A 12975-nucleotide genomic window follows, 5' to 3' on the forward strand; every position below is an offset into this window, starting at 1 on the left:
AATGAGGAAACCTCTGCACCTTCCCACTCTGCACCTTCCCACTCTACTGATCCCTCTTTCCCATCCACGAGCGCTGGAGCATCCTGGCCGTTTCCATTGCATGTAGCTGCTGGTGAGGACATAGCGTTTCCTGTACCCCACCTCTCTGCTGCAGCCACCTCTAGTACACCTGTAGAATCGGGGCGGTTTCGGCAGAGGCGTCAGGTACATAGGTATGCGCCTGAGTTCTTGCACCTGAACGCATCGTTTCAGAACTGTCTGAAAGTTTTGTCCGAGCAAATGCCTGCAGGTTTCAATTTCATAAATAAAAGTATGCTCGAGATGCATTCACTTCTGGTAACAATGCGTTCAGAGGCAAGACAGTCACCGAACAACACTTTTTTTCAGTCGGTGCTTGAGCAAATGGAGACGCTATCTACTTTTCAGCAGATGCAAGTAATGGAATCCTGCCAGTCTACTCTAGCGCTCATTGTTTCTAGAGCAGATAGTCTTTCCAACCATCCTCCAACTGCCCCCCTTCCTCCACTGTCCATCATTACAGCCAGTACCATCCTCCTGACCCGTACCGCCAAACTGACCGTGCCCCATCCCACCTACCTCACCATCATCCACATCGTGCCCCGTCCCAACAGCCACAACACTTTCAACGTTCCCGTGTCCCTTCCCACCAGCCACACTACCAGCCCCGTGCCCCTTCCCACCATCCACACTACCAGCCTCCCGCACGTGACCCTTCCCACCAGCCACACTACCAGCCTCCCGCCCGTGCCCCTTCCCACCCATATGATGATTCCGACCCATACAACTTCCCATCTACTTCATCCTCGCCTCCTCTCCCTGCTCACTTCCAACAGCCTCTATCACCCTCTTCCCAACCATCTTCTCCACACATCACTCCTTCTGCCTCCCAAAACATTACCTACACCCCTCCATCCTACCAAATTCCTAACCCCAATCCCACTTTCTTGTCCACCCGCTAAATAGCTTTCTCCACTCCTTCACCCCTACCTATAGAACATTCACCACCACCACCACATTCCTCTCTCCACACTCCCACTGTTGAAGTGTCCCTATCCGACAGTCCCTCCGACAGTATCTCCACCCCGACGTATGAAAACCTTTAGTTACTTACCTGTATGTTTTTTTGGTTGTTTAAAAATGTTAATAAAAGTTTTTGGTTCAAAACGCTCTTGTATTTATTCATTAAGGACAAATAACACTTTTGTTAAACAAGGTTTATTGGTAACAGCTAAAGTACTTTGGGTACAACCCAAACAGATGCACATCTTGGTTAAAAGTTAAAACCAAACAGGTACACAACATGGCTAAAAGGTAAACCCAAACAGGTACACAACATGGGTAAAAGGTAAAAACCAAACAGGTACACAACATGGGTAAAAGGTAAAAACCAAACTGGTACACAACATGGGTAAAAGGTAAAAACCAAACTGGTACACAACATGGGTAAAGGTAACAGTTATTACTAGGTACATACAAGGGTTTAAACTCTCTCATCCTGCCAGTGTATTCTTCCTTGGGGTGAAATAAAATATTCTGCAAAGTGATCCCGTATTCTGGAAACTGTGGAAGAACTTCTGTACGTCTGATTGCTATAATCCGTCAAGGTGGTTTCGGAAGAGTGGTCCTCAATGGAAAGCTGTTCCTTGGATATAATATAATTGTGTAGGACAACACACGCTTTCACTACCTCATCCACAGTGTCTGTCTTCAAGTTAATGGATGTCAAGAGAACTCTCCATTCGGCGGTTATGATCCCAAACGCACACTCCACCATTCTCCTTGCACGTGTGAGTCTGTAGTTGAAAATTCTTTTAGTATTGGTTAAACCACGGCTGGAGTAGGGTTTCAAAAGATGCTCGGAAAGCTGAAAAGCTTCATCCCCAACACATACAAATGGCATTGGTGACTCAGAGGTTTGAGGCAGTGGTCTTGGGGGGGGGGGGGATTGAAATGTTTGTCCATATAAATGCCGCCCCATAGCAGACAGTTTGAAAACTTGTGAATCATTAGAACGGCCATACGCCCCAATGTCCACCGCTACAAATTTGTAATCTGCATCAGCAATGGCCATCAGCACTATGGAAAAGTACTTCTTCTAGTTGAAATACTGAGATCCAGAACCAGCCAGTTTCACGATACGGATGTGTTTCCCGTCCACCGCACCCAAGCAATTGGGAAACTGGCACACTTCCAGGAATCTGTAAGCTACTTAAAACCATGTCTGCATTGAGGGATGTGGAATGTATTCTTCATGTAGAGAGTCCCACAGTGCACGGCAAGTGTGCCTCACTATTTCTGATATGGTTGAAATGCCCAGTCTGAACTGAAAATGTAGTGAAGACAGGGATTCACCAGTTGCTAGGAATCTGTGGACAAACGCAAGGCTGAAATTACTGCAAATTCAAAATATCAACAAACGTGCCCTACAAGAGTTGATTCAAAAAGAATGCTTACTGAAGAGTGACCATCAGACGCTCAGCCGGGGTAATGAAGAATCGGCAATAGTTATCACTCCTTCTTATCAGATGTTCAACCCGCTCCACCAATATATCAAAGTTCTCCGCTTTCATCCACACATAGCTGAAAAACTTGTCAGGGTCACCTCGTAGCTCCATACACAAAGTGGAAAAGACTCCCCGGGTCATTCTCTGTGCCGTGATGGGGTGGATCCACAAACGGCGTCATCGCAGACGCATGACACGCTGTCTCTCTTGCTCCTTCTCAATAACAATTGCTTTCAATCGATTCGCCTCTGCAATGAAATCCACGTTGTTCTGCAGAATCTTTGCAATAATGCCGTCCATCTTGCTCTGTATCTTGCTCCTCTCCAACCCGTCACAGATGTTAGGAACACTGTATATATAGTTTTCAGCCGGCCAATCACCTTTTCAGCCTTTCAGGGGGCGTTTTTAAAAGCCGGATACGTAAAAAAAAAAATCAGAAAGAAAACTGGACGAACTGGATGGCAACCGGATGAGACGGATCCGGTTAATCGCCGGATCCGGACACCTGATCCGGCTGAAAAACGGATCCGTTTCATCCGGATGCCAACCGGTTTCCTAAAAAAAAAACAGATCCGGTGATGCGGCGTGACGCCGGAACCGGCATCCGGCGAAAAACCTGATGTGTGAAAGCAGCCTAAGTCTCTGCAGCCTGTTCTTCTCAGAGTGAAACTGAAACCGGGAAGTAGCACAGTCTCCTCCGTCACTGCTGCAGGAGTCTCTGTAAGCCTGGCAGCTTCTCTGTAGTAACGATGTCACACACACACTGGGCAGTTACTTATCACACTCAGGGATCTTTGCTTGTCACTGCGGTCACCAGGGCTGCACTCGAGTCACTGTCTCTGCACTGTCAGGGGAAGAGTCTTCTCAGATTATGGAGTCTTCCAAGTCCCCACTCTCACTCCAGCCTTAGGCTAGGTTCATATTGCGTTAGTGCAACCCGTTTAGCGCTAGCGGGTTGCGCTAACGCAATGTTTTTAATGGGGCCGCGTCCCGGGGTCGCGGTAACGTCCCCGCTCTCGCAGATCCCCGATCTGCGAGAGCGGGGAATGGACCGCGGGCGCGCCTCGGACGCTGCAAGCAGCGTCCGCGGCGCGCCAGGAAACACCGGCGCGTCGCATAGCGCGTGCCGAACATGGCACGCGCTAGTGCTGCGCGTTCCCATTGCTGTGAATGGGCGCGCTAACGGACGCGTTGCACGGCGTTAATTTCGCCGTGCAACGCTGTCCGTTAGCGCTTTCCCATTAACGCAATGTGAACCCAGCCTTAGTGCCCTCACGGGGAGCACTCTGTCATGGGGAGTGCGGTGCTGCAGCCTGCTTTCTCTCTGGCACGCTGTTCCCTCTGTCTGGCGCGCTCTGCTCTCCCGCACTTTCTGACCACACCCCCGTCTCTTCCTCCCTGCCCCAGCCGTAACATGGTCCCTTCTGTCCAGGGCAGAAAGTCTTCCCCCCGACAGCCCAGCTGTCTGACTAAGTGGTTCAAGGTAAGGAGCAGGAAAAGCAACCTCCTTACATTCCCCCTCTCTTGAATCTCGCCATTCCACGGGCGAGGACTCTTCGTGCTTCTGTTTGTTCTTTTGAGGGGAGTCAGATACCTGCGATTCTCGCATCTCCTTCTGCCTTTCTTCTTGTACATACTCCCAAACTAAATGGTTTAGGAGCTGCTCATCAGTCAGGTTGAGATATGCCTTCTCCGCTTCATCGACAACTGCTGGCCTCTTCTTCTTTTTCTCCTTCTTCTTAGCTTTGCCGCTAGCAGATGTCTGCGTAGATGATTCATCCTCTTCCTTGTCGTTATCGGAAACTTTAGGGACTTCTTGCTCGGGCTCCTCAGTTTGGGGGCTTACTACAAGCAATTCCTCTCCATAGCTCCCCCTCTCTTTGACAGGAGCATTCTCGTCGAAACTTGAGTCAGATGAATTAAGACTATGCAGGCCGGACTCTTCGTCATCTGCGCCGGGCTCTGCGGGCATCACTTCCCAGGACTTCTCAGCCACACGCCCTGTCTCACACAGCTGTTCCATTTCCCCTGTCCGATCAGGAACTAGTGAGCTGACAGCCAGCACATTCTTCACCTCAGGGGACGACACCAGTGGTTCCTCCTTCTCACCGACGATGACCTCGAAAACGTGCGCCGCAGGTACACTTGGCACTTTCTCTCCTTCTTCGGGAACTCGTGCTGGGCAAGGCAGTAAAACACTTTGGTGGTCTTCTCGAGTAGATGTCCCTTTTTTCCCTCCGGGCTGAGTCTCACAGACAAAACCTTCAGACCCAGGCTGGAGTTCCACCAGGCTCGCCTTCATGCCTTTGGACAGCGCAGTCATTCCACCGGAGATGCTTGACACTTTCTCCTCTCCTTGGCGTCTGACATTGTGGTACTGTGTTAGGTGGAACTCTTCTCTTCCTGCCGTACCATTCTCTCCAGGGGCAACGTTCCCTCCAGTTAGCAGGACCCTCAGAGGGGTGAGCGGATCTCTGCCACCGCTCTTCTCGGGTAGGGCAATTTCTGGACATGTGTCCACCCTTCTGCACGACCAGCACTCACTTCTGCATCTGTCTGGAGGGCGCTTCAATCTGGATCATCGACCTCGGCGGGGGACATCTCTCATCTGCGGTTGCTCTTCACCCCAGGATACGGAGTTACACTCGGGGGCCACATCTGAAACATTCTTCATGCTGCGCACCTCTCTATCTCTTTATGGTGGCTTCCGCACGTTACCTCGGGGTATGCCGCTGGTCCCCAAAACGGCAGTCAGGGCTTTCCACAGACTCTCAATCTCTTCCCAGATTCTTCTTATCTTCGACCGGGAATCCCGGGTCCACATCGTCTCCTCTTCATTTTGACTGGGTGCTCCGCAATTGTAGCATGTAGGCAGTCTTCTTCGCCGAGCGGCACTAGTCTCACTTTGGGGGCGTACTCTCTTTCTCGCACAGGGCAGCACTCGGCAGCAGGGGTCTTCTTATATTCAGCTACTTCCTCACGGACTCGCTTAACCTCCTTCTTCAAGTCTTCTACCCATTGAGGGGCTGTTACCTCCCCGCTCCATACCTGTCCCACTGGCACTACCACCCCTTGCTCTTGCTCGCGCGTGCCCCACTCCCGACCTCAGAGAAAGTCATATCTAGCTTTATGCGCATGCGCTCTCGCAGGGCCTGTTTCACCAACACATCTTGCAAGCCTGTCACGAGTTGATCTCGCAGCACAACGTCAACTGACCCCACACCTACGCTGTCCTTCCGTATAATGTCAGTATGAAGCTCCTGCAGGGCATTCATATATTGCGTCACGGTCTCCCCCTCTCTTTGTACCCGGCGGAACAGTCGCATGTGCAGCTCCCCTACGTCAGTGGGGTCCCCATGCGTCTCAAGTATACGTAATACTTTGTCCAGGGTATCTCTCACCTGGGGGGGTCTGAGCATAACAGAGTCCCGTGCATCCCCCTCTAGGGCCATCACTGCTATTTCCGCCTGCAGAGCCAGTGTCATAGGATGCATCCGCATCATCCCTCGGATGCGCTCCGTCCAACTACACAACATGACATCACTCCCCGAGAATTTTGGCAAGTTAACTAACATGGCTCCCAGGGAAATGCTAGACCTTGGGCCTCCCCCAACTGCTTGGTCTGCCCCTTCTGTGCTACCGTGTGACATCCTGCCGACTACGCCAAATGTAATAGAGTGCAGGGTTGAGTATATCACCACGGAACAGACAGACCAACTGTTGAAGGGGATTTATTAACAGGGGTAAAATTCTCCTCACAGGGAGGAAGCAGGGGGTTAGCAAAGATAATGCAAGCAGTATAACAGTACACAACAAGTTAACTGAAGCTATGAAACAGCTAAGCAGAATAGGAATGGAAAACGAGTGTTCTTGTAACTTATCAGTCCAGGGAAATGCTGACTGGAGGGTCCTTATTCCAATGTGGGTACAGTCACCAGCAGCACTTGAGATCCTGAAGTCTCTTTTCTGTCTCCTGGAAACTCCGGGGTTAAGTCTCTGCAGCCTGTTCTTCTCAAACTGAAACTGAATTCAGGAAGTAGCACAGTCTCGGTAACTGCTGCAGGAGTCTCTGTATGTAAGCCTGGCAGCTTCTCTGTAGTAACAATGTCACACACACGCTGGGCAGTTACTTATCACACTCAGGGATCTTTGCTTGTCACTGCGGTCACCAGAGCTGCACTCGAGTCACTGTCTCTGCACTGTCAGGGGAAGAGTCTTCTCAGATTATGGAGTCTTCCAAGTCCCCACTCTCATTCCAGCCTTAGTGCCCTCACAGGGAGCACTCTGTCATGGGGAGCGCGGAGCTGCAGCCTGCTTACTCTCTGGCACGCTGTCCCCTCTCTCTGGTGCGCTCTGCTCTCCCGCACTTTTCTGACCACTCCCCCGTCTCTTCCTCCCTGCCCCAGCCGTCACATGGTCCCTTCTGTCCAGGGCAGAAAGTCTTCCCCCGACAACCCAGCTGTCTGACTAAGTGGTTCCAGGTAAGCAGGAAAAGCAATCTCCTTACAGATGGGTACTGTGGGATAGTGCCTGTAAATACAAGAAATTCTGCAATTTACTGCTTATTAAAATTTTCTGCCATTCTTGAGATATTAACACTTTTTTTTTCTTTTGTTTACAGATCGTTGTGTTGGAGACCGACCACCACTGCTAGTCAGTATAACATGCACTTTGCTTGCTAGCTCTTTTCTATTGAGCTCATAAACACTGTTTTGCAGTTGTCCAGAATCGCTGGAACGGTCAGCTTCAGTTCTGTGCTTACAAATAAATAAATAATCTTTATTTTTATATAGTGCTAACATATTCCGCAGCGCTTTACAGTTTACACACATTATCATCGCTGTCCCCGATGGGGCTCACTGTTATGAACAGGTGATTCAGAACCACAATGGACCTAGTGGTTAAGAGCACACAAAGTGACCTGATAGTTACTAACATAGGACGAGCTCTGAGATGTGGGAACTCTGCTGACCGCAATCCCTAAACCTATCAACCACACTAGAAATAGCCGTGGATTGCGCCTAACGCTCCCTATGCAACTCGGCACAGCCTAAGAAACTAGCTAGCCCTGAAGAAAGGAAAATAAAGCCTACCTTGCCTCAGAGAAATTCCCCAAAGGAAAAGGCAGCCCCCACATATAATGACTGTGAGTAAAGATGAAAATACAAACACAGAGATGAAATAGATTTTAGCAAAGTGAGGCCCGACTTACTGAATAGACCGAGGATAAGAAAGATAGCTTTGCGGTCAGCACAAAAACCTACAAACAACCACGCAGAGGGGGCAAAAAGACCCTCCGCACCGACTAACGGTATGGAGGTGCTCCCTCTGCGTCTCAGAGCTTCCAGCAAGCAAGAAAAAACAATATAGCAAGCTGGACAGAAAATATAGCAAATAAAAGTAACACAAGCAAAACTTAGCTTATGCAGGGCAGACAGGCCACAAGAACGATCCAGGAGAAAGCAAGACCAATACTGGAACATTGACTGGAGGCCAGGAACAAAGAACTAGGTGGAGTTAAATAGAGCAGCACCTAACGACTTAACCTCGTCACCTGAGGAAGGAAACTCAGAAGCCGCAGCCCCACTCACATCCACCAGAGGAAGCTCATAGACAGAACCAGCCGAAGTACCACTCATGACCACAGGAGGGAGCTTGACCACAGAATTCACAACAGCTCACAATCTAAATTCCCTATCAGTATGTCTTTGGTATGTAGGAGGAAACCGAGTACCCGGAGGAAACCCGGGAAACTAGACCGTAGTGGTGGTCGGTCACCTAGGCAACAAGCTGTAAAGAACAGTAAAGTGTTAAAATCCAAAGAACGGCTGCAAATTTTAATAAATGGCAAATTGAAAAAGTGCTTGTTTTCCTAAGCTCTATCTGACAATATCCAGCTATGATCAAGGGAATAACCCTTAAAAGGGGTCATCCCGCAAACAACATTAACCCCTACCCAATGTATAAATGTCAGGTGCGGGAGTATGGAGTGGACACCTGCGGCTACATGTATAGTAAACATATAGCCACAAGTGACTGGAGAGAGATTTCACTGCAGCTTTTACATGTTAACAGCAGCACAATTGTTCTGTGCCCCCAACAGCCTATAGTTGTCATGGTAGCCAGAGACCTACTGAAGACCCTCCTTCATCGCCATCTTGGTGCCTCTAGGAAGCCTGGGCCTCATAAGAGATCAGTCATTTTATTACCATATACAAGGGGTGTCAAACTGCATTCCTCGAGGGCTGCAAACAGGTCATGTTTTCAGGATTTCCTTGCATTGCACAGGTGATAATATAATCACCTGCAGAGAATGATTCCAGCACCTTGTGCAATACTAAGGAATTCTTGAAAACACACATGGTTTGAGGCCCTCGAGGAATGCAGTTTGACACCCCTGCCATATACTGCACTAGACTGTTGAATTGCAAGATATAGTACAAGTTTCAAGCCCTTACAGGAATTACAAAAAATATACTAAAAAAATAATTATATACATACTGTGTGTATGTATGTGCATATATATATATATACACACACATATATATATATATATATATATATATATATATATAATGACAATATATGTGTGATGTGTGTCATTATATTATAAAATTAATGATGCCATTTAAAACTACAGATTGTCCTGCAAAAAAACCTTCATAAGTCTATGTTGACACAAAGATAAAGAATTTGTGGCTCTTGGTGGATTGGGAAAAAAAATGGAAAACGCAAAAAAAAAAAAAAATTAAAAATGACTCTGGTGGGAAGTGGTTAACACTTATCCGCAAAATAGGTAATAAATGTCTGGTTGTGCAGGTCCAGTAGATCCCAAGAGTGAGGGTCTAAAAGTCCCATATTAATGTAAATGCTGGCTAAATTCTACATTCACATCTGTACCGCCCTGGATGTAGCTATGATGGGGGCAGGGGTAGCAATCGCCTCCGAGCCCTGGAGCTTAGGGGGTGCAAAGGACCCTTTTGGCTCACATGACACTATTACTATTAAAAACCTGTGATAGTGGAGGCCGTGTTGGAGATTTTGAATTGGGGCCCACAGGATTCAAGTTACACCACTGTGCACCACTCAGGTGTGATCACATGGAGATTCCGGGATCCCTTGTTCTTGTGATTGGTGGAAGGGGGTCTTGCATTCGGACCCTCAGGGATCACAGTTGCCCTGCATTGTCTTGTGTCGGACCTAATATCTTCCATCCATCTTCACAGAATCCACTAACACTACGGAGCTGAAGATCTGCCGGATGAATAAAGATCACGGCCGTTGTGACGGTGGAGAGGAGCTGTATATCCTGTGTGAGAAAGTGCAGAAAGGTGAGAGATTGGCACATGTGATCCCAGGAGATCCATAGCTTGTCAGTGTCTTCATGACATATGCAGTCATGGCTGATTTTCCTCCAGGGCCATTCTAGTGTCTACTATGTCAGATGTCCATGGAATAAGATCTGTGATCACAGGCCCCTTTGACACTGTCCTGAGATTTCTGTGCCTGGAGATATAATACCCCGATGAGATCAGTAAATGTTACGCAGACTATCCTGCTTGTATGTTACCTTGACATTTGGTGCCTTCTTCCAGAGGATATAAAGGTTATGTTCTCGGAAGGGGAATGGCAAGCTTGTGCCGATTTCTCGCAAGACAATATCCACAGGCAGATCGCCATCGTCCTGAAGACGCCTCCGTATCATGATCTGCACATCAAGGACCCGACTCCTGTGCAAGTATGTCTGCAGAGGATCGGAGACGGGATCCGCAGTGAGGCAGTGATCTTCACCTACATGCCGCGACCAATCAGTGAGTAATTACAATTCCTTCATAGCAGGATATTCTTGATCACACGTAGCGCAAAATGCTGTAGATTTTTCTTCCCGGATTTGCAAGTGGAAAATCTGTGTCAGCAGCAAAAAAAAAAAAAAATATTCGCCTGTAGATTGACATGCCATCAACACTGACGGATTATAAATCTGCAGCTTGTCAATTTGTGTTGTGTATTGGTGACAGGTTTGTTGCCTATTTTTTTTCCATCAGTTCCACAAAAAAGTGAAAATCCACAACCATGGGGGTATATTGGGGATTTTGACTTCCTCGTTTGTTGCCTATTTTCTGCAATTCTGCCGCAATAGAATAAAATATGGATGAATCCGCTCCAAAATCTCCATCCTTGTTATGTAGATTTACCAGTGTGGATTTTCCTGCTGATTGCAGATTTTCTGCAGGAATTTTTCCTACAGTATTTCCAATACATACATATTGCACTCTGGGAAATGCTGGGAAGGTTAGAAGAGCTCTAATCTGTCATTTCTTAACTTTATTAATCCCAGACTAAAATTCACTACAGTTTGTCACGTCGACAGCACGGCAGCCAATCGCTGAACTCAGTGCCGTCTACTCTGTCAGTGCTGTTGAGCTCACTGATTGACTGCAGCGCTGACTACCTGACATCAGCGCTGCAGACAATAACACTCGGTGATCAGCGGAGACCCAGCCCTGGACCCGGGGAGGGGGAGTAAAGGACGTTCTGTTTATTGTGTGGGTTTCTGAAAAAATCCTTTAACTCTCCAAGTCTTACAGATAGTTCACACATCTCCTCATAGTTACTAATCTTTTCTCCAGACGCCTACGGATTAGGCAGAAAGCGACAACGGCTCTCGTCACCCTTTGATGACATTAAAGGGCCAGGTATGTATAACCATAGGGGATTTATCCACAAGGCGACAATCCGGGGAAGTGACAGAATTGTCTGAATTTTCTATTTGCAGATCCACATGGGATTGAGAGTAAAAGCAATCGGCAATTCAGACCTGACTACACGGAACACTACAACCCCATGGCAGGTACGCCCTGCCGTCTAGGCACGTAATAACGATTATTGCTGGTAAAATTAGTCTTCTCGGTCTGACCATACTCATACATGTCATCAAAGTCAAAGATCAGTGTGACATGCCCCAAGGCCATTATCACTGCTAAACACAATGCCATACCTTACACAGAGCCATAAAGTGCCCATGTACTGCATTGGGAAACTGCCTGGGGTGCGCTGTATTCTGGAAATATAAATATTGCATTTAGTACCCTACAGATGGGCGTCTTTCACAGCAACCACCCCTCAGCTCTTATAAAAAACCCTACTGTCAAGAAACCCATCCAACAAGGGAGGACAGTGCAAATCAAAAACCCATCTCTGCAGCAATATCACACACAAACTTTCCATGTCTGAGCAGTAGGACCCCCCCAGCGATCAGGAAGTTATATCCTATTCTATAGATAAGGGATTACTTCAAAATACCCCTTTAAGCCATTCCATCTACATGGAAAGTTTGCGTGTGATATTGCTTCAGGGATGGGTTTTTGATTTGCACTGTCGTCCCTTGTTGGAAAGGTTTCTTGATAATATGATGATTCTTGCAATCTGCTGCGGAGGGATGAGAATAGTTTATTGGGATACTCCTCTCTCTTTCCCCTATTAACGCAATATTGCAAACAGCAGTAAGGTCGGACATGCGTTCCCCATGCAAAAATCAAATAATTGCTGCAGCTTACGGCTACGACGTGACTACTTCCTCTAGGTCTTACCCTAAAGTCTGCGCAAATGGGCCTAGAGCACTTTTATTACATGCACTCGCACTGCCACCTAGGGGTTAAAGAAAAGAAGTGTTCGGCAGATAATGGAATCTTACTCTGTCGCCTCATTGGGGGACACAGGACCATGGGTGTTATGCTGCTGTCCACTAGGAGGCGACACTATGCATAATCTGAAAAAGATTAACCGTGGCTCCTCCTCTGCAGTATACACCCCTTGACAGCATCAGCCTTCTCCAGTTTTTGCTTAGTGTCGCATAGGAGGCACACCTAAGATTTTTCACTCCGTTTTTTTCCAACGGATTACAGATGAAGAAAAGAGGGTCTCCTGTGAGACTCCCGGCATGGCTCCTTCCTCGGCCCCCTATTACAGGGCGCCCGGTTGAAGTCGAGATGGCTATTCCCCATGTCGCTCCTTCCCCATTCCCTCGGGTGCTGGATCGAAGTCTAGACCCCCCCCCCCACTCCTTCCCCAATTCCTTTTGGTTACTGGGTTGAGGTCGAGGCGAGGATAAAGGCCCCCTGAAGGTCATAGCAGCACCCTCCCTAATCCCCATCTGGGGGCATTAGGTTGAGACACCTCAGGTAGGGCCTGTACAGACAGCACTCTGCAGCTTCCAGTAATGGGCCAGCACACTGCGCCTGCATCCAGGGACCCCAGCCCACCTGCGGGCTCCTGTCGGGGCCGGGGGGAGTGCAGGCAGGCATGGCACAATAGAGACACGGGCTCCCTGCGCCCTGTCTCTGCGGCAGCACCAGCTCTATACTGCCTCAGGGAGACAGGCCCCCCTTCTGCTTATAGCCCCACCGCTATCCTGCCATTCAATCGGGGGGGGGGGGTCCGGTTCAGATCC

General features: G+C 48.4%; 1 protein-coding gene across 1 annotated transcript in view; it reads left to right on the top strand.

Moving 5' to 3' along the window:
* The window catches only part of LOC138661875 (transcription factor RelB homolog), a 45681-nt gene that overhangs the window by 18289 nt on the left and 14417 nt on the right, over window positions 1-12975 (top strand). The window contains exons 6-9 of the mRNA XM_069746822.1: window positions 9752-9856; window positions 10121-10336; window positions 11156-11221; window positions 11302-11376. Coding sequence (XP_069602923.1) covers window positions 9752-9856; window positions 10121-10336; window positions 11156-11221; window positions 11302-11376 — 462 coding nt within the window. The remainder of the gene's footprint in view (window positions 1-9751; window positions 9857-10120; window positions 10337-11155; window positions 11222-11301; window positions 11377-12975) is intronic.

This window comes from Ranitomeya imitator, chromosome 2 (assembly GCF_032444005.1).
Source record: "Ranitomeya imitator isolate aRanImi1 chromosome 2, aRanImi1.pri, whole genome shotgun sequence".
Taxonomy (NCBI): domain Eukaryota; kingdom Metazoa; phylum Chordata; class Amphibia; order Anura; family Dendrobatidae; genus Ranitomeya; species Ranitomeya imitator.